Below are 24,733 nucleotides of genomic sequence, written 5' to 3' on the forward strand. Positions count from 1 at the left end.
GGACGGAGGATCCAAGGTGAGCTCTGTACTGAGACCAATGAGCAGCCCAATGAGGGGTTCAAACTCAGGAACTAGGAGGTCGTGACCCGAGCCAAAGTCAGACGCTCAACCGACTGAGCCACCCGGGCGCCCCAAGGCCTCAGTGCCTTTGAAGAGCCGCTGGGACTCTGAATGCTGTTTCCTGCCCCTCGCATCTTTTGGAGGCTCATGGACCCCTAAGCACAGTGTCTGCCCCCTCTTCCAAGAAGCCTCCCCTGACTTCCCTAGCCTTGGATGCCACCCCTTCCACAAATGTCAACCACCTGTCCTCGGGATCATCATCACCTCCAGGCCCTGCCGGGGACACCTGCCACCCTCCAGTCCCAGCTGAGCTTTCCTGGTGTTCTTCTATGCACCTGCTGGTCTCTATTCCCGGAATGCCCTCTCTCCCCCTGAAAAAACCTGCTTATTCCTCAAAGGCATAACTCAAAGGCCAGGTCTTCCAGGAAGCCCTCCCGTCTCTCTCCGATCGGGGTCGATCTCCACCCTGTTTCCTTCTCTTTAAGCCACTCTCCTCCTTCTCGGCCCTGCGTGCAGAACTGGGTAGACCTGGAGCCCTGGGGGGCTCAGCGACGCCCAGCCCTGGCATGATGCCTCTGGGAACTGAGCCCAGAGCCTCCCACTGGCCTCCCGGCCCTGGTCTCTGGCCCAGGCCCTTGTGGGGACCCAAGAGAAGGACCACCCTGCCTCTCAGGCAAGCACACGGCAAGTGTATACTAAGTGTTTGTTGAGATGTGTTCTCCCAGCCGGAATTTCCTGAGGACCCACTCTGTGCCCGACCCTGAGTCACATGGCTGCCCCCAGGGATCCATCTCTACCCCCCCCCCAGAGCACCCCCAGCACACGTGGAGCAGCCGGCACCCCACAAGGTGCCCAAAAGTGGCTGCTCTTGGTCTGCCCAGCGAAGGCAAGGGCCACGCCTTCCCGTAGCCTTGGAGACAGACCGTCAGGCTCCAGAGTCCAGCTCTGGCCACACCCCGAACTGGCCGGGTGGCCTTGGGTGGGTCGTGGCCGCTCCAGAGAGCTAAGACGACAACCACGGACTCAGTGGGGGCATCCCTCCGTCGTCTCCTCCAGTGGCCGTGAAAGCCACTCACTGGCCGGGTGGAACCATTCCTAGGGAGAGGAGGCTGTGGGCGTTCTGGGGTCTCCAGGGCTGGGGCTGGCTCTTGGGGACTGCCCGAGCACCCAGGGGTGCAGCAGCCTCGCAGGAAACATTCCGAGGCAGCCCGGGAGAGGCCCAGGGCAGGGGAGGGCAGTGCCCAGATTTATCCACCAATCCCGCGGGCTCCTGGCTCTGGAGCGCGTTCTTATCTGCCCAGCCCAGCATGGGGGGGCGGTGGGGGCAGCCGGGCCGGCTGGGGCGGGACGCTGCCTGGGGACTGGACGCAGAGCAGGCCCGGCAGCCCCAAGCCCCACCAGGTGGGTGACAGCCACTGACGGCTCTGAGCGTCCCCGCAGGCTGGTGGCCGGCTGCCCGCCCGTCTCCTGCACCATGTCGGACGGCGAGGGCCCCTCGGCCGGTGAGTGGCAGTGCTATATTTACCCACCGCGTCTCCGGTTGCAGAGCCAAAGCTCCTGGTCGCTGAGGGCACCGGGCGCCCCCACCCCAGGCTGCAGGCAGCTGTGGGGCCGGACCCCCTTCCTCCCAGCCTGATGCCTGATGGGGGGGGGCGGGTGGGGGAGGGCCGTGCTCCTGGAAGGGGAACTGGACTTTCAAAGCTAAGTTCTGCTGCACCCCCTGCCTTCCCGATGGGGCTAGAGCAGGGGACTGTGGCCGCTGCAACCCCCTCCCGCCACCAGCGGGGGGTGCGGAGCTCACCCCCACAGTGCGGCGGGGTCTGGACTGGGCCCCTCAGTGGGCTCAGGGTGCCATGGGCCCCCACGACCGAATGCAAACGAGTGTGTGTGAACACTGATCCGGGGTGGGGGAGCCTACAGCTGCCATCTGATTCCCCAAAGGTCTGAGACCTCCGGGAAGTTCTGAGCCCCCGGCCTGCCTGCACAAGGCACAGGACCCCGCGGGTCCCCAAATCCTCTAGGTTGGAAACGGCCAGGGACGCAAAGGCAGAGGGGTGCTCGGATACTGGGGTCTGCTCACGTGCCCCTGCCCTCCCCGGGGCAAGGGGTCTGGTGGGGACTGGCTGCCTGTGCCCCTGCCTGGCCACCCTTGGCTCCTTCCGGTTGAAGACGAGCTCTGGGGTGGACATCTCTGAGGCTCAGAGCCCGTAAGTGAAAAAAGGGACAGTGGTAATAGCTCCTCACCCACAGGTGGTTGGGAAGGTTCACTGTGCCGGCGGGTGAAAGCCTATCTGTTGGTGCCGGGTGTGCAGTGAGGACTTGGTGGTGGCTTCGTGGAAGCAGCAGGTGGAGGGTCCTGGGCAGGAGCCCAGAGGCTCAGGAGCCTGTGTATCCCGGTCTGGCCCCTCCAGCTGCGGCTTGTTGCCTAAGACACGGCACGGCAGTGGCCCGTGGATCCCTTATCTGCCAAGCACCACCGTGGAGAATCCTGGGCACGTCTGGCTGTCCTGGGGTCCTGGGGTAGATTGTGAGTGACGGTAGTGTGCCCCCTCCCCTCCCCCGCATGGTGTCTGAGGGACCATCCCGGCGCCTGGACCTGGCCAAGTCGGAATTGGAACTCTGCGTGTGTGTGTGTGTGTGTGTGTGTGTTGGGGAGGGGGACACCGACAAAAATGGCCTGACCTCACCCTCTTCTGCCAGGCGTCAGTGGTGCTGGCTGCCAGGAATTGTCCGCCGAGGAGCCAGTATGGGGGGGGGCGGGGGGGGATGTGTGCAGCAGACAGGCCCTTTCTGGCTGGCTCTGCCCACACCTGACACGAACCCGGAATAGCTCTCTCCCTCCACCAGGGACATGGCCCTGCTTTTAGCAGCTTGTAAAACCACCCGCATGTAGATGGGTATTTCAGGAAGGGCCAGAACAATATTTAGCCCAACAGGGCGATGGAATGGGAGCCATGTGCGTGTGTGTGTGTGTGTGTGTGTGTGTGTGTCCAGGAGGCTGGGAGGAGACACGGCCTTTACTGCCCCTTCGCTGTGTAGGAGACGGTCAGCTGGGTTGGGGGGCGGCAGATACCACCGTGGCTCTGCCCACCCTCGCTGGGAAGGTCACCTCCGGCAAGCTCAGGACTTGGCCTCCTGCCTGTGAAATACCGTGGGATGCTTTCGGGTCTCTGCCGGGTTGGACTCTCAGTGCAACCTGGTTGGCAGGAGTAAAGACAGCACCCGGGGGCAAGGGTGCGTGTTTGTTTACTGGGGAGGGGTCTCCTAGAACGTGTCGTCTAAAGTGCCAGACTTTCTAGGATGCCAACCCCGCGGCAGTGAATGGGTCCGGGAGACAGCTGTGAAATATTTCTACTTATCTGCACAAACGAATCCCCGGGCCTGGGAGAGTTCTCCGCTCTCCACCCACGACCTGTGTGACCTGTGTGACCTTGGGCAGATTATTCCGGATCACTGTGCTTCAGTTTCCTCATCTGTTAACAATGATAGGACATTAGCTCCTTAAGTTCCAACGAGGGGTAAGTGACTGGAGGCCTGTAACCCACTTAACATAACACCAGGCTTACTGTTAACAGGTGTAGCTGTTGTAACTACCATTCAACCAATAAATGAGCTGCAGCCAAAGAGGAAAAAGAAAGGAACACGGGGTCTGCTGTGTCTCGTGTCCTGGCCACTTTGGAGACATTGTTCGATCCCTGGAGGGGCATGCATGAACCCCACTGTATAGCTGGGGGAACTGAAGCTCAGAGAGGCAAACAGACTTGTCCAAGTTTGCCCCGTTGGTAAATTACGGTAGGGTCGGGATTCACACCCAGACCAAGAGCCCCATCCGGGAAATCCCACCCTGCTCGCCCAAGGGTGGGGGCTGGGGGTCTTGTAGGCCATCTGCGCTCTCGTCTGAACAGCAGCCCTTCCCGCTTTGGAGATGGCTAGCCAGTTCTGCATTGTCTCCAATAATTTGGAGCCTGTTAAAAAAAAAAAAATGTGGTGCCTTGTCACCGTGTCAGGAAAACTTCACAGATCAGGAGCACAGTGGCAGGCAGTCGGCTCCTGGGTTCATGGCCCTGTGCCTGGACAGGGGAGCCTGGAGGCTAAGGTTACCAGGAGTCAACACTGTATTTATAGCAGGAACCCGCCTGCACCGGGAGCCGCCAGCCTGCACAGCACGTCCAGGGAAGGTACTTCCCGTACAGTTGTCTGGATTCTAGGCCTGGCTCTGCCCCTTAGTGAAGCAGGGCACGGATGGGCCACTTCCCCGCGGAGACTCCGTTTCCTCGTCTGCAAAATGGGGCCCCACCGTGTCCCTCTGGGGGACTGGACACAGGGGCCGGAAGGTGCTGGCTCCACACATCCTGGGTCTGTTGATTGTGTCTTCCTGCCTTTGACCTCGTGGTCTGTCCCCTCCCCTCTCGGCAGAACTCTGCAGGAAGAGAATGCAGCCTCTGTGCTGTCAGTCCCCACATGTTTGGGAAAGTTTCCAGCAAAGCAGTTTTACGGTTCCAAGCACCAAAGAATAGGCCATTGTATTCTCAGAGGAGCACTGAATCGAGTGCATGGGAGCCCAGGGTTCGAATCCCTGCTCTACCACTCCCGGGGTCTGTGGCCTTGAGTGAGTCACTTAGCCTCTCTGAGCCTCAGTGGTGAGTCTCCTCACTGCTTTGGAGGGTGTGTGTGGGGGGAGGATGGACACCCCTAACCCAATTAAGTGCTCAGCCAACAGAGGGACTCTCTTTCTCCTGCTGTGCAACCTCCCACCGATGCCGTGCCCCCTCTGGGCCCCAGCCTCCCTGTGTTTGTGCGGTGAGCAGCAGACAGGCCCCCTGTCTTTATCACCTCCCTCAGAGCTCTGCGGGTCCTGGAGCTGTTCCAAGTGATTCAGCCGGGTTGGCGGGGGGAGGGGGGGGTGCGCAGCCGACAGCATCTCTCTGGGGTCCCCCAAAGGATCCCCAAGTATCTCTCTTTGCCCGGAAACAAGAAGGTTTTTCTGAGGGTGCAGGGCCTGACATTGGAGTGGGCCACCTGTATCTCACTCAGTTCCTCCCGGCGCCCCCAGAGCCCAGAGAGAGCCCCACTTCCCTGTCCCTCCTTGTCCTGGCCTGGGTTTTACCAACCGACCTCAGGACCTGGGCCTGTGTCTACAAGGAGATTAAAGCAAAACATTTTCATTGTTCAGGACCTACTCTTGGAGAGGAAGTATCTTCCCCCAGGAGAGGTGGCAGGCGTGGTCCCTGGGCCTTGTCAGCTCTCTAGGTGGCTCCCCTCCTGTGATGAGGGCTTCCCCCTTTCTAGGCAAGTAATGGGGTTCGGGTTTCATCTCTTGGGCAATAGGGAGTCAGTGAGAACTCTAGCCAGGAGGGTACCCGGATTGCTTCCATGTGTGGGGTGGAGGGACTAGAGAATCTAGAGGTCGAGAGGCCCAGGAGGAGGCTGGCAAGATGGTCCTGAAGGGAGAGGGTGAGGCTGATTCAGGAGGGGAAGGGCGGGGGGACCGGGGGGGCCTGGCAACTGTGGAGTGTGGGAGCGGGGAGGCTGCAGGGAGGCCATGGTCTGTGCTGGTGCCCCCATCGGGAAGGTCCACAGGACAGATGCTCGTCTCCAGGGGTTCGGGGGTGACCTGGCAGAGTCCCAGGGTTGGTCTGTAAAAACACATGGGCGGGGGGCACCTGGGGGGCTCAGTCAGTTAAGTGTCTGACTTCGGCCCAGGTCATGATCTCACGGTTCATGAGTTTGAACCCGGCTTTGGATTCTCTGCTGTCAGCGTGGAGCCTGCTTTGGATCCTCTGTCCCCCCCTCTCTCTGCCCCTTCCCTGCTTGCTCTCTCTCTCTCTTTCTCATCTGGCCTCAGTGCAGCTCTGCCTCTCCGGGGCCCCTCCCCTGACTCTGCGGTTCCTTGGGGGCCCTGCACCCTTGGAGCGCCCACCCCCGACCGTCTGGTTGAACGGTTCCGGCCTGGACAAGTTGGGTGTCGGGGGATAGATATGTCTGGGTGGCGTTCATTGCTGTGTGACCCGTAACAAGCCTCCTTTCCTTTTTGGCCTCCGAGGATCCTACAGGTGACGTGGCCCTGCCCACGTGTCCTGTGTCCCAACAGGAGGCAGGGCTCAGGCCCCAGCTCTGCACCGGCCCTCATCGGGCCCGAGCCCCTCTGAGCAGCAAACGAGTAAACTTTCACTCCTCTTGGTTCAGGTCCCTGCTCCAGATTCTGAAGTGTGTTGCAGGATTTTTTACCACAATACCCGGGGTTCGCTGTCTCACCGCTTCGACGAAGGAAAAGGGGGACACAAAATGAGCAGCAGGCAAAACTTTATTAGAGTAGAAGATCTGGAAGGAAGGAAGCTGTCTTTACAGAGAAGGGACATTGGAAAGTGAACACCAAGGACTATAGGGGAGGGTCCTTGTTTTATAAGGTTCTGGTCAGCGTCCCCTTCCCTTCCTTGCTCCTTCCCAGGTTCTACCCTTACTGGCTTGAGAGCTGTAGGCACTGGGTTGTCCACTCCCCATTGGCTTGTTTCCATTGTAAGGGGTGGCCTAAGGCCATACTTAGGTCTTGGGTCACATTCCAGAGGGCAAACCTGAGGGGGGTAGGTGGGCTCTCTTCCATTCTTTTTTTTTTTTTAATTTTTTTTTCAACGTTTATTTATTTTTTGGGGGACAGAGAGAGACAGAGCATGAACGGGGGAGGGGCAGAGAGAGAGGGAGACACAGAATCGGAAACAGGCTCCAGGCTCTGAGCTGTCAACACAGAGCCCGATGCGGGGCTCGAACTCACAGACCGCGAGATTAGGACCTGAGCTGACATGGGACGCTTAACCAACTAAGCCCCCAGGTGCCCCTACAAATATCAATTTTTTTTTAATTTTTTTTCAACGTTTATTTATTTTTGGGACAGAGAGAGACAGAGCATGAACGGGGGAGGGGCAGAGAGAGAGGGAGACACAGAATCGGAAACAGGCTCCAGGCTCCAAGCCATCAGCCCAGAGCCCGACGCGGGGCTCGAACTCCCAGACCGCGAGATCGTGACCTGGCTGAAGTCGGACGCTTAACCGACTGCGCCACCCAGGCGCCCCTCTCTTCCATTCTTAAGAGGAACCTTACGCCTGAGGGGGCTTGCTGTGGTCCGACCCTCTCAGCATTGTTCCAGAATAGGTGTTTTTCCCCACCCAGGGACCCCAGGACCAAATCTTTCCCTCTCTGCCTACTGAATCCTAGTCTCCTATCATCATACCCTTCGGGGGGCCTTAACGCTTATGACAAGAATATACAGGTTACAAGCTGTTGGGAATTCAACTTGGAAATGCAAGTTACCATGTCTGTTCCTTTAAGGGATTGGGTTCATTCTAAACAGGTTTTTTTTTTTTTTTTTAATGTTTGTTTATTTTCGAGAGAGGGAGACACAGAGTGCAAGTGGGGGAGGGGGAAGGAGAGAGGGAGACACAGAATCCGAAGCAGGCTCCAGGCTCCGAGCTGTCATCACAGAGCCCGACACGGGGCTCGAACCCACGAACTGTGAGATCACGACCTGAGCCGAAGTCAGACGCTTAACCGACTGAGCCACCCAGGGTTCATTCTAATTGAGCATTCTTGAGAGAGAGCAAGAGGGATTTTTTAAAAACTTCATTATGCGTTTAAAAATAAAATGAAGCTGCTGGTGTTTGCAACGACTTAACTGTATTTTCTCAAATCTATGCAGTTAGAATAAAATACAAAAATTTGTGGCTGAGACGGGTGAAAGATACACATCGTCATCCACAGCTGCTGATTTCAAATCTTTATATTCATCAAAACAGGTCCTTTGTTTTTTACCGACTGTGTCACTCAGGATGGGTCCAGTATGCTCTGGAAAAGAACAAATCTCAGTGGCTTAGGGCAACAACTTCTGGCTCATGCAAAGACCTTTGCGGATCTGGGTAACTCTCAGGGTGGGTGACCTAGGCGGTGGCTCAGCCGAATGCCTCCATAGGGACCCACGTTCCCCCCGTTATGAGGCAGGCAAAAAGAGAGACAGAGACGCCACACGGACGATTAAATGCTCCCATGCAAAAGTGGCCCCTGCTGCCACTGTTGGAATTTACTGGCTCAAGCAAGTCACGTGACCACACCTAATGGCAAGAGGGCGGAGTACGGCCCTCCACTCGTGAACCACTGTATCTGCCCCCCATTGACTTTTGTTCCCAGTTGACTTAAAAAAAAAAAAAGTCATCTATTTTTATTATGAAATGTTCGGAGCGTACCGTCTGAGCTGTGGTCTGGAAGCATCTGAAATGCAGATTATGAGTCGTTCCAAGATGCAGATCACAAAGCAAGGGGCAAGATTTTTCAAAACCTGTTCTTTCCCACAGAGTTAAATTTGCATTTAAAAGCATAAACACACATTTCTGAAAAATTTGGCCACACCACCAGCAAGGAAAGGCGTAACCGAGAGGAACATGAGCTGCTAATTGCCAAAAAGCTGTAGTGATTTATTATTTGCTAAGGTGCCAAAGAGGGGGTTAGGGCTGGATAGCTCCTGAGGCCGTCTAATCAACAAACTCAACGGATAAAGAGACGGGTCTGAGATTAGAAAGAAATGATTACAGAGGGGCGCCTGGGTGGCTCAGTCAGTTAAGCGACCGACTCTTGATTTGGGCTCAGGTCATGATCTCATAGTTTGTGAGTTCGAGCCCCACGCCGTGGTGATGGTACGGAGCCTGCTTGGGATTCTCTCTCTCTCCCTCTCTCTGTCTCTGCCTCTCCAGTGCTCATGCGCTCTCTCTCTCAAAATAAATAAAATAAACTTAAAAAAATTCTTTTTAAAAAGAAACGATCATAGAAACGTATTGGAAAGTAAACTATGAGTCTGTGCTTCATCTCTCTGACACAGACACTGTTTCCTTGATCCCACGACACCGCCACACAAGGGCTGTGCAGCCAGTTTAGCAAGAGGCTTCCCACTGGACTTGTAGTAACAAATGACGACTTTAAGTACGAATTTACAGCCTACCGGAGGGCCGTGGCCGCGAACGCCGTACGTCGTTTTGTGTAAGGAGACGAGAGCTGGTTTTAAAAGATGGTTTGCAAAGGCTGGAGGTTGTCTCCAAGCCCTTCTATAAGGGGCGAGGGTGTCAGTCGAATGGCTAGAATAAAGCCGGAATGTGGGTTGGGGTCGGTGGAGTCCGTGCTGGGGATCAGATGCCCCTGCAGCCCCGGACCCCACGTTCCAACCTCTAAGCCAAACTGTCTGGGGAACTCTCTACCTAGTATAAACACACCCTCTAGAGTTCCCGCCTCATTTGTTTCGGGCGGAAAAACATGTCAAAGCCCTGGCGCACTTGCGGAAGACAGAAGACATCCTTCTTAGTGCTCCTCTCTGGAGGAGCCCGTGGTCTCAGTGGACCACCTGACTTCGGGGGTGCTTATCCGGCGCATCCTGTGTGCGTGGGTCCCACCGCGTGAGGGAAGGGCTGGGGCCTCGGCCCGGGGAGGCCCCTGGGGGGCAGCTGACCGGAGGAGTTGTGCGCAGGTCCCCCGGAGCCCCACAGGGGGGCAAAAAGGGACCGGCCGGTGATACACAGGCTGCGGGCTCCACGCAGGGCCCTGGGGGCCCACTGGGCACCGTTCCTTTTGGTTGGGGGGCGACGGCTTTGTTGAGATGTAATTCACATACCACTCAGTGCACCCACCTCAAGGGTACAAGTCAGGGCATTTTGGTCTATTCACCGAGTTGTGCAACTATCCTCACAGTGAGTTTTAGAACTTTTTAATCGCCTTGAAAAGAAATCCCTGCCCATTAACCGCCCTTCTCAGCCCCTGGCGGCCACTATTCTTTCTGTCTCTGTGGATTTCCCCGTTCTGGACATTTCCTATAAATGGAACCACACAATACGTGGCCTTTGGTGACTGGCTCCTTTCGCTTCACATAACTTTTTTTTTTTTTTTTGATGTTTATTTTTGAGAGAGAGAGAGAGAGAGAGAGAGAGAGAGAGAGAGAGAGAATGAGTGGGGGAGAGGCAGAGAGAGAGAGAGGGAGACAGAATCCAAAGCAGGCTCCAGGCTCTGAGCCGTCAGCACAGAACCTGGTGCGGGGCTTGAACCCATGAACCGCGAGATCGTGACCTGAGCCGAAGTCAGACGCTCAACGGACTGAGCCCCCCGGGCGCCCCCTCGTGACGTTTTTAGGTCCCTCCACATTGTGGTCTTAGTGCTTCATTCCTCTTGCGGACAAATACTCTCCCCTTGTACGGGGACACCACGTGTTATTTAACCAACCATCAGCCTAAATGATGGACATTTAGGTTGTTTCTACTTTTCGGCGATCATGACCAACACGGCTACAGACACTAGTGCCTGACTTCCTGTGTGAACCGATGTTTTCGTGGCTCTTGGGCGGCCACCTCGAGGTGACGTTGCTGGAGCCTAAGGTGGCTCCACGTTGAACCGAGGAGCCCCCAAACGGCTTCCCACAGTGGCTGCACCAGTGCACGCCCCTGCAGCAGAGCAAGAGCCTTCCTGTTCTCCACATCCTTGCCACACCTGCTGTTGTCCCCTTGCCTCCAGCCATCCTAGTGGGTGTGAAGGGATCTCACTGTGGTTTTGACTTGCCTTTCCCTTGTCACTCATGGCGTTGAGTGTCTCTCTGTGTCCTCATTGGCATCACCTCTCGCCTCGGAGACCTTAAGCCTCAAGATCTTCATCTGTGAAATGGGGACAGCAACAGAGCCTGCCTCACAGGCAGCGGTGAGGGTTCAGTGAGACAGTTTGAGGGTCTTGGCGAGGAGGGGCTGCCCAGTATGTGTTTCCTCTGAGGGCTGGCGTGAGGGAGGGGACTCGGAGGAAGCTGGAGACCTGGAGGTTTCTGCAAATTCCAAGCCCATTTAGAAAAGGACAGACCTCATCGGAGAACGTGCTGGCTGACACTGGCCGGGCCCTGGGTGATTCCTTCCCCAGCTGCCGGGCTGGGCAGGCCACGTGACCCGGCCGCGTCCGCACAAACCCCGGGGAGAGGCAGATGAGGCAGGGGTCCAGCCCGCACGCTCCGGGAAGATAAGCCTGGCCCGTCATTCGGGTTTCTGGTGAGAGACACCTGCACGTTGTTCTTATCGTAAGTTATCTGGCCTCCTCCTTTTGACTACGCTCGAGGCTGGTCACGTTGCCCTTCCTGCACTCACAAGCTTCCGTCTGTCAATGGAGAGCTCTGGAAATAGGCCAGGAGCATCCTCCCGTGAGCTTGGGCGGGAGCCTGGGGCCTGGCCGAGGTGCCGATGGTCAGGCTGATTGTGTAGCTGGAACCTGAGCCGGGAGCCGAGCCAGGAGCCGGGCAGGAGGTGAGGGAACACGATCGGGTCATCACGAGTGGAAAACAAATCCACCTCCAGATAAGGCTCATCGGGCTGCCCCGCGGGGAAGCTCGCATGGTCTCTCTGGAGCCCAGCGGGAGAAACACACGGAGCCCACCCTGACAGCCCTGGATGTTCAGTTGAGCCTATCATCTGGGAAAGGTGGGTCTTTCCCCCAGGGGACCCCAGACTCTGGTGCAGGGTACGGGTGCTGCAGCGGGCAGGAACGCCAGGCTCTTCGCTCGCCCTGCCACTGTGCCCAGGGCCACTCGGGGCAGCAGGCGAGAGGCAGGCACGGGATTGTGGCTGGGGAATCAGTCAGAGAGAGGGACACGGGCCGTTGAGCTCTGCTACCTGGCGCTGTGTGACCTTTGCAAGCCAGAGAGTCTCTCTGGGCCTTTGTTTGCTCGTGTGCAAAATGAGGCCGATGATACCGTGTAGGATGGCCGCCAAGCACGAATGAAAGAGCGCATGTGGTCAAGGGCAGGGTGGGGGGCGAGACCACGCCTTTCTCGTCCACCGCCCATCAGGGAATGTTTGTTGAACGACTGCTGGACTGAATACCGTTGCTGCTGTTTCTCTGCGCCGAGTCACCTGGGACCACCACGTGCTGGGACCCCGAGGCATCTCTGGGGTGTAGACTGCACCACATGGTCCGAGACAGGACGGCCGTGTACCCAGCCCCAGTGAGCCCGGCAGCTTCCGGCCATCCCCCCAAGCCCTCCTACTCTTGCCCCGTCCGGCTGTGGGGCTGTGGCGTGTGTTCATTTCCTGGGGCGTAAAACAAAGGCAATTAATTGTCGCGGGGCGCCTGGGTGACTCAGTCAGTTAAGCGTCCGACTCTTGATTTTGGCTCAGGTCACGATCTCACGGTTGGTGAGTTCAAGCCCCGCGCGGGGCTCCGTGCTGACAGCAAGGAGCCTGCTTGGGATTCCCTCTCTTTCTCTCTCTCTCTGCTCCTCTCCTGCTCACTCTCTCTCTTTCAAAATAAACAAATAAATGTTAAAAAAAAAAAAACAGAAATTAATTTTCTCGCAGGTCGGGAGGCCCAAAGTCTGACACTAGGCTCACTGCGGTGAAAGCCCAGGTGTCAGCAGGGCCGCGTTCTCACTGGGGGAGAGTCCGTCCCTGGCCTCTTCCAGCTTGGGGTCGTTCTCCTTGACTTGTGGCCGCATCCTTCCCATCCCTGCCTCTGGGGCCACATGGTCCCCCTTCTGTGCCTCAGATCTCTGTCTGCTTCCCTCTTATAAGTACTCTCACTTTGGCATTTAGGACCCTCTGGATAATCCAGGATAGCCCCCCCTCCCCCATCTCAGGATCCTTAATTTAATTACATCTGCAAAGACCCCCTCCCCATATATGGTAATGGTAACTTTCAAAGGATCCTGTGATTAGAGTCTGGTATCTTCAGCCCCGACACAGGATTCCCCAGAAGCTTGCGGCCTCCCAGGGCTCTGGCTGGGGACCCAGGGAGACAGTCTGAGGGTCTCAGATCCACCCCCCCCCCGCCCCCACACACAGATTTCTCCTCTCTGGGCTCTCCAGGCTTTTCCTTTGAAACACAAAGGGAAGTTTTTGGATTCAGAAACCCTTTTAATCTTTCTATGAAATGCAGGTACCAAGTCAGTTGTCTCCGAAAAGACTCAGGCTAAGCTGAGAGTCCTAGCAAGCCACAGCCTCAGTTCGGGGCTGTGACCTCTGTCCAGAAAGGGACAGCCACCGAGGGTCTCACAGAAGCTGGGGGTGGCCAGAGGAGACGTCACCCTGCCCAGACGCTGGTGCCCGGCCCAGAGAAGATGCCGGACAGGAATTAGTTCCCCTGCCTCCCGCCTTCCTCAGTTGCCCCGTCTGTGAAACGAACCGGTCTAGAGCAGGTGTCTCTAGAGGTGTTTCAGGTGAAGTTCTAGGGTCTGTGAAGGGGAATGAAAAAAGAAAAGAAAAGAAACTGTAAGTAATTGCTCACTTAACCGCTAATCACGTCCTGAGCACCTGCTGTTGGCCAGGCCACTGCTGGGTCCTGGGGGCACAGAGGATGGTCTGTCACAGCTGGACAGAAAGACAAATTAGCAGATAGACAAGGAGAGGCCGGTGAACCGTGTGCGAGGACTCGAGATTTACAGGGATGGCTTCCCGGAGGAGGTGATCCCAAGCCAGGTCTTGAGGGACGAATGGGAGGTGACAAGGGAGAGAAGGGTCTTCCGGACCAGAGGGCGCATGGAAGGCACCGGGGCCCAGGAGAGCACGGCCATCCAGGGCCTGGGGAAGAGCCGAGGCTCAGGTGTGCTAGAGACAGCCTTGCAGGGGGGTCTTCCTATTACCAAGTGAGTCCTGCTGCTCAGACAGCACAGGAGCAGAGGCAGCAGCAGTAGTGAGCCCATCAGTCCTTCAGCAAACACGTACGGAGCAGCTGCAAAGAAGGTGTCGTCCCTTTCCTCGCGGGGCTGACGCCCCAGAAACAGAACACACAACCAAACTGTGGTGATGAGGGTGAAAAGGATGGAGGGAGGACTATGACTCAGAGAAGAGAGGTGAACCCAGAGAGTGAGGCCTGGACGCATCTGGGGGAAGGTCGTTCCTGGCGGAAGGAGACAGCAGGTGCCACCACCCGGCAGTGGGAGTTCCTGGTGTCTCCAAAGAACACGAGCGGGGTCAGTTTGGGTGGGAGATGAGCTCCGAGGGGAGGGGGCAGAAAGATAGCGCGGGACCCTTGCGCGGGCTGAGAGGGGACGCTGGTTTTGGCCCTGAGTGAGACGGGAGCCATGGAGGGTTTGGAGCAGAGGAGGGACGAGATCTCACGTGGGTTTTACAAGCAAGTGGCAGCAAGAAGGGATGGTAATTCCCAGAGGTTCTGAGCAGCGGAAGACAAGAGACGTCAAGCCCAAGGCCCTGGGGCCAGTCCGTGCGGGATCATCACGCGAGGCGTCCTGGGGGCAGCTCCTCCAGAGGCAGTGGTAACGGACCCCGCCAGCAGCCGACTCTTGGTTCCAACGCGCTGGGAGCTCGAGTTCTTTTGTCTTGAGACAGCGCCGAAGGCACAGCCCCCGAGAGGCATTGCTTGACCTTACCCAGGAAGATGCTGATCACCGGACTCCCAGACATCAGGTCTTGAGACGGCAACACACACACGGGCACGTACTCATGTGGGTCTCGTACCCAACACCGGGGCTGCTAGATGGAACACAGGCGTGCAATTAGCTCCGAATTTCAGATCATCAGCGGGCGATCTTTTAAGTATCGTCACCACCCAAATATTGCTCCTTACCGGCAGCTGAAGAGTCCCCCCAATGCGCAGGGACACCTCTGATGACAGTTCTGCTTTCGGGCTCGCAGGACTGAGGACGGAGCATCTCCCCGAACATCGTGGTTGGAGCCAGGAGGGTGGGGATCAAGGTCATAGACCTTCAGGCCTGGAGAAAGTGTCCTGGTCCCACCGAGGGGCAAGGCTGCCTGCTGAGGGCCGGGGAGGGGGGCATTCCCCAGGGAAGCAGTGCCTGCCTCAGGGCCGTCCCCGCTGGGCCTCCACAGCGCGAACCCAAACGGTCTTTGGCTGCTGGAAGGCGGCTTGCCGAGCGCCAAGGGCGACTGTCTCCTCTTTGTTTCCCAGCCCTTCACTACGGAAGTGATTTATGGGGGCGCCCGGGTGGCTCAGTCGGTGAAGCGTCTGACTCTCGATCTCGGCTCAGGTCACGATCTCATGGGTCACAACTTCGATCCCTGCATTGGGCTCTGAGCTGACAGCACGGAATCTGCTTGGGATTCTCTCCCTCCCTCTCTTTCTGCCCCTCCCTTGCTCGTGCATGCTCACGTGCGCTCTCTCTCCCTCTCTCAAAATAAATAAAGAAACTTACAAAAAAAAAAAAAACAGAGGGGCACCTGGGCGGCTCAGTTAGTTGAGCGTCCGACTTCGGCTCAGGTCGTGATCTCACAGATCGTGAGTTCGAGCCCCGTGTCGGGCTCTGTGCTGTCAGCCTGTCAATGTAGAGCCTGCTTCAGATTCTCCGTCCCCTGCTCTCTGCCCCTCCCCCAGTTACACTCTCCCCGCCCCCCAAATAAATATTAAAAAAAGAAAGAAAAAAAAGGTGATTTACGGCCCGGAGTAAGCAGGGCGGCTGGGAGAGGAAGCACGGTGGGGCCTGACTGCAGGAGGAATCTGCTGCTACCTTTCAAAACCACACATTAAAAAATATGTACGCTTTTTACACACAGATTTTTTAAAAATAGAGACGCCTAAATAAGAAAACAAACCCTAAAACATGCGGATGAAGGAAGAAATTCTCCAGGAAACTGCACGAGCGGTCGTAAGATCGAGGCCTCTGTGGGAGGCGCCCCCGCCGGGCCCCCCTCTCGGCCCTGCGGCCCGGTCCCTGACACCTCAGCTGGTGGGACCTCTTAGGGATTTTTCTCCACCAGAGCTACATCTAAGGCCCTGGGCCCGGCATGCACTGCCTCCCCGGGGGGTCTGCCAGCCCCCCACCCCCACCCCCCAAGTGCAGCCGGGAGATAGAACTCTCTGCGGGCTCCGTGCCGTTTCTCACCTTGTGGTCCCCCGTCCTAGAGCACCTCGTTATCCCTAGCAAAGCCGGCCTTGCCTTCCACCCTCTCCTTTCCCGCCGGGGGCCCTCATCTCTCCACGTGTCCCTTCATCAGACGGTGACCGTGGTGAGAGCGGCACCCATACGTCTGACTCATCTCTGTGCCCACCACACATAGTAGGTGCTCAACAAACAGCTTTGTTACTCCTCTGAGGCTGCTCGTCACTGTTCCTCCGGCCACCTCTATGACAGAGGCACTGGGGTCGAGACCGGACTAAGGCCCTTTGGGCGCCCTCTCTGTTTTCTCTGTCCCCCCAACCGCGAGGTGTGGCCACTTTCTGGACAAGAAAGCTGGGCCCAGAGGGTGTGGATCATCACACGGCTAACGCACGGAGGTGTGGGGATTCACCTGCAGGCTGCCGCCCCCATCCCGCGGCTGAGCCCCTCCTTGTCCCTGCCCTGAGTCACTGGGGCTCATGGACAAACCCCTTTCCTCTCTGGGCCTCAGTTTCCTGATGTGTGAAGTAGGGGAGGGGCTACTGTTGGTGATGTCTGAAGCCTCACTCCTGGGGGTGGGGGACACGAGACACCCCTTCTTGTGACATCCCTTTAACCCTGTGGCAGCCACGGTCACCATCAGCTTGGCGGGGTCTGAGGGTGAGAGGGGCACTTCTCAGCCTGGAATGTCGCCTCCCCCACCCCCTGCGTCCCCCAACAGTGGCCGTGTGAACTCTGGGTGAGGCCACGCCTCGACTCCCAGCCTGGCCTGCTCAGGGGTTGGGGTGAGGGGCTCCCCGTGCTGGAGGAGGAGAAAGGGTGAGGTGCAGGGGCTGCAGACTGACCTCCCGGGGTTCCCTTTGGTGCCTCGCCTTTTTGTTTTCTTTTCAATTCCTGCATGAGCCAATTATAAAGTTAGAGGTCCGGGTGTGGGTGGGCAGGGTTTGCACACAGGAATTCACTTTTTATGAGTCTTGTTTTGAGGACGGACGAGTCAGCTTTGCCATCCTGCACTGGCCAAGCGAGTGGTCTAAGCAAGCCTCAGTTTCCCCACCTCTAACGTGGGACTAGTAGCACCGGCCCCCGACCCCCAGGGAAGTGTTCCACGGACCCCACAGGGGAGCCGATGCCTCCCCTGCCCTCCCCACCCCTCGACAGACCCCTGCAGATGGCAGGCACCCGCCCGTCCAACCCACGCAGTGTTACAGGAGGGGACAGGTGGTCACAAGGAAAAGCTGTAAATCTAACCGGTCTTTTTTTTTTTTTTAATCTAACCAGTTTTAATCCTGCTAATGGTTTATCTTCCTTTCATGAGAATGAGGTCCAGCTTCCGGCACGGGGCCAGGAATGACAGGCCTTTGTGTTCTTTTGGGAAATCAAGACGGAGCTCAGAAAGGGACGAGTCAGGTGTTGGCTCCTTATCTTTCCTGGCAAAGCTGGGGCCTCTGGGCCAGGTCCCTGCTGGCAACCGAAGGGAGGCGTGAATAATAGAAGGGCTGGCACCGGGCTCCCTGCCACCGGGGCTGTGTCGGGAAGCTGAGGGAGGCAGCATGGGGATATACGGCCTCATACAGCAGAGGGACCCTGGAGGCCCCGAGGGGCTTTTGTCTGGGCTGGCCGGGCCCTGCTCTGAGAGGCAAAGTATCTGTGCATCAGGGTCGCTGCGAAGGCCCTGGGTTTCCATCTCAGATTTCAAAGCTGTGTGTCCTTGGGCAAGACACCTAACCTCTCTGAGCCCTCATCTCTTATCTTTGACACCTCCCCTCATCTCTTGTGATGGTTTCTTTTTTTTCCCCCATTTTTTAAAAAAGCTTATTTGCTTTGAGAGAGAGAGAGAGCAGGGGAGGGGCAGAGAGAGAGGAGGAGAGAGAGAATCCCAAGCAGGCTCTGTGCTGTCAGCATGAAGCCTGACCAGGGGCCCGAAGCACCCAGGCGCCCCCACCTCTTCTGATGGTTTTAAGGGCTCCCGCAGAAGGGCTGCAGAGTGCCCAGCACACAGTAGGTGCTTCACAGTGGCAGCTACAGAAAAAAAGCACTCAAGGGTGGTGCCACTTCCCCTCCTGGGAAACAGGGGGCTTCTCCTGGTCACAAAAGCTTGTGGGACCCAATTCTAACTTGCACTGTTGCTGATTAGAGGCTCAATGCCCCTCTCTAGGGGACAGGGGTGGGGACACTGACGTGTGTCTATGGGTCAAGCCGGGGCTGCTGGGAGGAGGCAGGGGGCAGGAGCTAAGCCCCAGCCAAGAGTTGGCACAGGGAGGGGCTATTTCACAGATGAGAAAACTGAGGCTCAGAGAGCTCAAGTGACCTGCCCAGGTCACCAGCTGGCAAGCGACAGCCCCTCTCCCAGCCATTGTTGCCCTCAACGAGGGGATAGCGTGTTGACCCTGGGACCGCTTTCAGTGGAATGGAGCTCGGGAACAGAATTATCCTGGGCGAGGTCACCAGGGGCCAACAATCCGAGGGTCAGCGACTGCTGGACCCCCACAGCGTGCAGTGAGGACCCTTCCCTGTGCTGTTGGAGATGGCATTCCCTGATGGCATGGGGGGGGGGGTGGCGCTGCTGATCACGGCCAATCACTGCTGATTTAGGGTGGGTCTCGGTGGGGGATGTCAGGCCAAGAACATGGGCAGGGGAGTGGTGCCCAGGAGCGGCGGGGTCCACGGTGTGACCCACGCTGATAAATTGGAGAAGTCACGGGGGTAGCACCCCCGGCCCTGCCCTGCTGATGCAGGGATGTGGGAGGGGAGGGCTGGCCATCAAGGCCACACCGTCCTGCTCCAGCATGAGTCACTGCTTGGCTGGGGGCCCAGGCAGCCGAGGGAGGCCTCTGGCCGGGGTTCCCTGAGGTTAGCAGCCTTGGGGCTCATCTGTTCCTTGGTGTTCCTGGCAGGCTTCTGTTCCTTTAAGAACCTGAATTTGAGATGATAGGGTGGGTGGTGAGATGGCTGAGCTCTGTGATGTTCTAAGCTTCTCCTTGAAGAAGCATGGCCTCACTTTTCAGTGCCCAGAACCCACAGCCAGGGGTTCTCAAACTTGGGTGTCATTACAGCCGCCTGGGGTGGGGGTGCCGGCTGAAAGGGTGTGTTCCGAGCCCCCCTCCCCCCCCCCCCCCCGGCCCCCTGGAATCTGCATCTTGGGGCTCCCAGTGTGGCTCATGGGCCCCTGTCCCGGGCGCTTCCGGGTGAGATTCTCCACACACCCCCATGTCCACTTGCTCCGGCCCTCACCTGCAGGTCCCCACACGGGCACCCACAGCACCCACACGGGCATGTGCACCTCGTCTCTATGGCTCAGCCTCCCCGGGCCGCGTGGGCTCTGGGACCCACACAGATGTGCAGACACACACACATACTCACGTCCACCCAGACCGAGCACAAAATTCGCAGGGCCTGCAAAATGAACGTGCAGGCCCCCGTTCAAGAATTATCTAGAATCTCCAGGTGGTGACAGCAGAACATTAAACCAAGCCTGTAGCCCTGTGCGACAGCGCAAGTCACATGTCAACAAGGCCAGCCCTCCGTACACTCAGGTCACAGCGCCTGGGACCCTCATGGATGAGCTCGCCCCTAGCGCGGGCCTGTGCACGTGCGCGCGCGCACACACACACACACACACACACACACACACGTGCGCGCGCAGTCGCGCTCAGGGGCACAGGCGCTCCTCTGTGGCGAGGTTTTCAAGATGGCTTTTTATTGGGATGAGGACGTGTGCCGGCTAATGTTTAATAAGCAGAATCAAAGTTGAGTCATATGTGAGTTGCTTGTAAGCAAGAAATGCCAGATGGAGTACGAACTGAATCACCGTCTTGGGTTTCATGAGTAACATTTTAACTGGGTTCTGACTCCTTTGGGAAAACTTCGGGGCGCCCTCGCACGCCCACTCCACGTCTCAATTAGACCGGTTCTTACTGAACGCTTCTAACGCCACGAAGCGCGTGGAATAAAATGCGGACCTAAGGGGTTTTGTGAACAGATTCCTCCGCCAGGCAAACTGGGACGAGTGGGGCCCGTTCTTTCCAGGACTGGAAATTGGAGACTCCCGTTCGTCAAGCACCTGCTATGTGCAGCCCCCGCTCTGCTCCGCGACGTCCCTTTATCTCTGTGAGCGCCGGTGGCATATGACCGCACAGGTGCACCGCGGAGGTGTCGTGGGTTCCGAGCCAGGCCACTGCAACGACGTGAATGTCACAATACAGCAAGACAAATGAGTTTTTTTGGTTTCCAGGGCATATAAAAGTAACGGTTACGCTATGCTGTTGTGTATGAGGGTGCGATAGCATCATGTCTAAGAAAACTATGTGCATCCCTTAATTAAAAAACACTTTGTTTCTACAAAATGCTAGCCATCCTCCGAGCTTTCAGTGAGTGGTGATCACCCAGCACAGATCACCGTAAGAGACATAAGAATAATGAAATATTGGGAGGTGCCTGGGTGGCTCAGTCGGTTGAGCATCCCACTCTTGATATCGGCTCAGGCGGTGAGATCCAGCCCCGTGTTGGGCTCTGCACTGACAGGGTGGACCTGCTTGGGATTCTCTCTCTCCCCCTCTCTCTGCCCCCCACCCCCCACTCGTAAACACACACCTGTTCTCTCTCTCCCCCCAAATAAATAAATAAACATTAAAAGAAGAATAATGGAATATTGGGAGAATTATCAAAGTGGGACACAGAGACATGAAGCGAGGAAATGCGGTTGGAAAAATGCACCAATAAGGCTTGCTTGACACAGGATGGCCACAGACTTCCGACCTGTAAAAAGTCGGTATCTGTGAACAAAGTGTGCCTGGGTTTCGTCAGAGCCTAGGATCCACTGGCTGTAAGACACAGGTTATCTTCTGGCCGGCCAAGAAAGAGAAAACACCACCACCATTCAAACCCGGCCACCAGCCGGTGCCGGGCGACCTCTCTCTGGGCTCAGAGCAGATGCAATGAGGGATTACCAACCCAGTCCACAGATGGGGAAGACTGAGACCCAGAAAAGGTCGTGACCAGCCAGCAGGGCGTTTTGGCTCTTGATCTTATGTGAACAGACACTTAGGAGGGTTTACTTCAGAGTCCCACCCACCGTGCACGCAGGGGTGTCTTTCCTCGGGGTGAGGGGAGACCTGCCTCAGTTTCCCTGAAATGCTACGGGTGCACCCCTACCTGCGCAGCCTTGTGGTTAAGGCGTGCCCACGGTAAAGGCTTCATTGTTTGCGTCTCCCCCACATTAGACCAAAGGTGGGCACCGTTGGGAGCATTTTCTTCAAAGCAAGTTTTAGGAATTGTAAGGATTGTAGTAATTTTGGGGACTGGGGCCTGCCTTGAGCCCAACCCTCGGCTTCCCAGGCAATAATTCATTACGGGAGGATTTTTCACAGACAGCGACTGGCCTTGGAAGGCAATGAGCTCATGAATATGCATCGGCTCCTTCTCATAAATTATGCATGCGATTGGGAGGCTTCCCGGGGGAGGCCGAGGAGGGCGGGGGAGTGGTTAGTCCCCGGGAGGCTTGGTCTCTGAGCTCTGGCTGTACAGCTCCTCTCCAGCCTGCCCTCCCTCCCCGTGACAATGAAATTGCGGGGCGCCACTCAGGCTCCATTAAATCACGGCACTCTGGTTTTCTAAGAATCTAGAGTTTACTAGGCGGTTGCTTCTCTAATGGCAATGCTGGCGGGTCCGGAGGGGTCAGAGCTGCGTGCACTCGCCTGGGTGACGTGCCTCGGGCACATAGATCTTGATAGCCTGACCTTACAGAGGCCCCAGCAGCCAAAAAGCTGCGGCAAAGACGTGTGACTTACATGCTGTTTAGATTTATTTACTTTTTTTCAGTTTCCTTTTTTTTAATAGAACTTACCGTCAAATTGGCTTCCATACAAAACCCAGTGCTCATCCCAACAAGTGCCCTTCTCTATTCCCATCACCCAATTTCCCCTCTCCCCCTCACTCCCCCCCATCAACCCTCAGTTTGTTCTCTGTATTTAAGAGTCTCTTATGGTTTGCCTCCCTCTCTGTTTGAAACTATTTTTTCCCTGCCCCTCCCCCATGGTTGTCTGTTGAGTTTCTCAAGATCCATATATGAGTGAAAACATATGATATCTGTCCTTCCCTGACTGACCTATTTCACTCAGCGTAATACCTTCCAGTTCCATCCATGTTGCTGCAAATGGGCAGATTTCATTCTTTCTCATTGCCAAGTAGTATTCCATGGTATATATAAACCACATCTTCTTTATCCATTCATCCGTTGATGGACATTTAGGCTCTTTCCATAATTAGCTATTGTTGAAAGTGCTGCTATAAACATTGGGGTACATGTGCCCCTATGTATCAGCACTCCTGGATCCCTTGGGTGAATTCCTAGCAGTGCTAATACTGGGTCGTAGGGGGTACTTCTATTTTTAATTTTTTGAGGAACCTCCACAGTTTTCCAGAGCGGCTGCACCGGTTTGCATTCCCACCAACAGTGCAAGAGGGTTCCCGTTTCTCCACATCCTCGCCAACATCTGTTGTTTCCTGAGTTGTTCATTTTAGCCACTCTGACCGGTGTGAGGTGATATCTCAGTGTGGCTTTGATTTGTATTTCCCTGATGATGAGTGACGTTGAGCGTCTTTTCATGTGTCTGTCGGCCATCCGATGTCTTCTTTGAAAAAGTGTCTATTCGTGTCTTCTGCCCATTTCTTCACTGGATTATTTGTTTTTCGGGTGTGGAGTTCGGTGAGTTCTTTATAGATTTTGGATACTAGCCCTTTATCCGATATGTCACTTGCAAATATCTTTTCCCATTCCGTCGGTTGCCTTTTAGTTTTGTTGATTGTTTCCTTTGCAGTGCAGAAGCTTTTTATCTTGATGAGGTCCCAGTAGTTCATTTTTGCTTTTAATTCCCTTGCCTTTGGAGATGTGTCGAGTAAGAGATTGCTGCGGCTGAGGTCAGGGAGGTTTTTTTTCCTGCTTTCTCCTCGAGGGTTTTGATGGTTTCCTGTCTCACATGCGGGTCTTTCATCCATTTTGAGTTTATTTTTGTGTCTGGTGTAAGAAAGTGGTCTAGTTTCATTCTTTTGCATGTTGCTGTCCAGTTCTCCCAGCACCATTTGCTAAAGAGACTGTCTTTTTTCCATTGGATGCTCTTTCCTGCTTTGTCAAAGATCAGTTGGCCATACACCTGTGGGTCCAATTCTGGGTTCTCTATTCTGTTCCATGGGTCTATGTGTCTGTTTTTGGGCCAGTGCCACACTGTCTTGATGATTACAGCTTTGTAGTAGATTTCAAGGGCTCATATTCCTCCAAACTGCAGTGTGGTCAGGTCCAGGTGGCCCCAGCATCGCGCAACAAACACTGGGCCGAGAGTCAAGGTAGGACCCGGGTTGTAGTGGGAAGGGAACGAAGGGGTGCTGCCTCCCCCAACACAGGTGTCTGGGGGGAACCTGCCCTCCCAGAGCCACGCTCAGCCCCCCAGATGCAGCTCAATGCACACCGTGGGCACCCCGGCAGTCGGGGCTCAAGGTGAGCTCTGCCTGGTCTGTGTGGCCCCGGGGCCCCACCTCGCCCCGGGACCCGTCCCCCTTCTCCCCCAGCTGCTGCCGCGTGTGCCCACCTTCCCTGTGGCTTTCTGGAGGTTCTGCCACTTCCTGCGGGTCACACCTCAGCCACCCTTCAGGGCAGCTCTGGGCCAGGAGGTCCCGTTTCTCTCTCCGCAACCTTCTGTGACTGTTAGCTCCTTTTCAGCTATCCACAGCTACCAGGCGTGGGCACTTCAGACCCTTCCTTTCATCACAGTCCAGACCTCAGCCAGAGAGGGAAGGGCCTGTCCCGGTGGGCGGCTGGCAGGTGGCCCCGTGGGTTTGGAACACGCTCACCTAACACTGTCTCCAGCCCAGCAGTGCTGGGTGGAGCCCCGGCCGAGCCTCCCCCAGCCTCCCCTGCAGCCAGGCCAGAGGAAGCCGCCCCCAAATCACTGCGAGCTCTCGTGGATCGACAGCTACAGGCCGAGGCTTGAACCATTCCACTTTTTGAAAAAGCAAACTTCCGAACGCGTGTAAGAAACAAAACCTCCGCGGAAAGATATTACATGGAGAGCAAGAAAACGCAAACCACCGACAGTCCCTTCACTTGGCAACCCCGGGGGCTGGCGCAGTGGGATTTCCCCCCTGCCCCCCCCTCCCCACGTTTTTGGGCAGAACTGCCCTCGAAGCCACCCATAGGAGGGCGTCTCCTGTCCCTCGCCCTTAGCATTATGTCATGAGCGATTCTCACATTGCCGCGTCATCTCCAAAATCACTGCTCTCGACGACTGCAGAACCTGACACATGGGACCCTCCCCTTATGTCGGGCCTGACTGTGCAGGGTTTTAAAAAGTTCAAAGGAAATGACTTTCAGGCATCTATTAATTTAATTCTTATGTCATTTCACTAATGGAAGACAGCTCTCCCCCCGTCCCTCCTCCACACGGCAAGCCTCCTCTAGCAGGAAACACGCTTTTCTGCCCCGCCTCACCGTCGGGGCCTTGAAGACCGGATCGGAGCCCGCCCAACCCCCAGACGCATGCCGCCCGTCGCCAGTGCTAATCTTGTTCTCGTCAAGTAGGCACCTATTCTGGGCCAGACGGTCCCCACACGCTGGTGTCGCACGTCCCTCCTCAGACTGAGCAAACAGAATCTCACCCAGTCCTTGGCTTCAGTGGGTAAACGCAGAGCGGGGGTTCAAACTCTGCCCGAGGGTCACAGCACGACCAACGCCCCGCCTGGGGGAGCCACACACGAGCAGGGAGAGATCCAGCCTGAGGGGGTAACACAGATGGAAACCAGTGGCCACTTAGAGAAAGCCCGTGCAGGCAGAATGAACTTCGT

General features: G+C 56.5%; 1 protein-coding gene across 1 annotated transcript in view; it reads left to right on the forward strand.

Moving 5' to 3' along the window:
* Window positions 1-1,365: 1,365 nt before the first annotated feature.
* Window positions 1,366-24,733, forward strand: part of EML1 (EMAP like 1) — a 187,538-nt gene continuing 164,170 nt past the window's right edge. The window contains exon 1 of the mRNA XM_006933114.5: window positions 1,366-1,562. Within this exon, the coding sequence (XP_006933176.1) occupies window positions 1,535-1,562 (28 nt within the window). The 5' untranslated portion in view covers window positions 1,366-1,534. The remainder of the gene's footprint in view (window positions 1,563-24,733) is intronic.

This window comes from Felis catus, chromosome B3 (genome assembly GCF_018350175.1).
Source record: "Felis catus isolate Fca126 chromosome B3, F.catus_Fca126_mat1.0, whole genome shotgun sequence".
Classification (NCBI taxonomy): Eukaryota; Metazoa; Chordata; class Mammalia; order Carnivora; family Felidae; genus Felis; species Felis catus.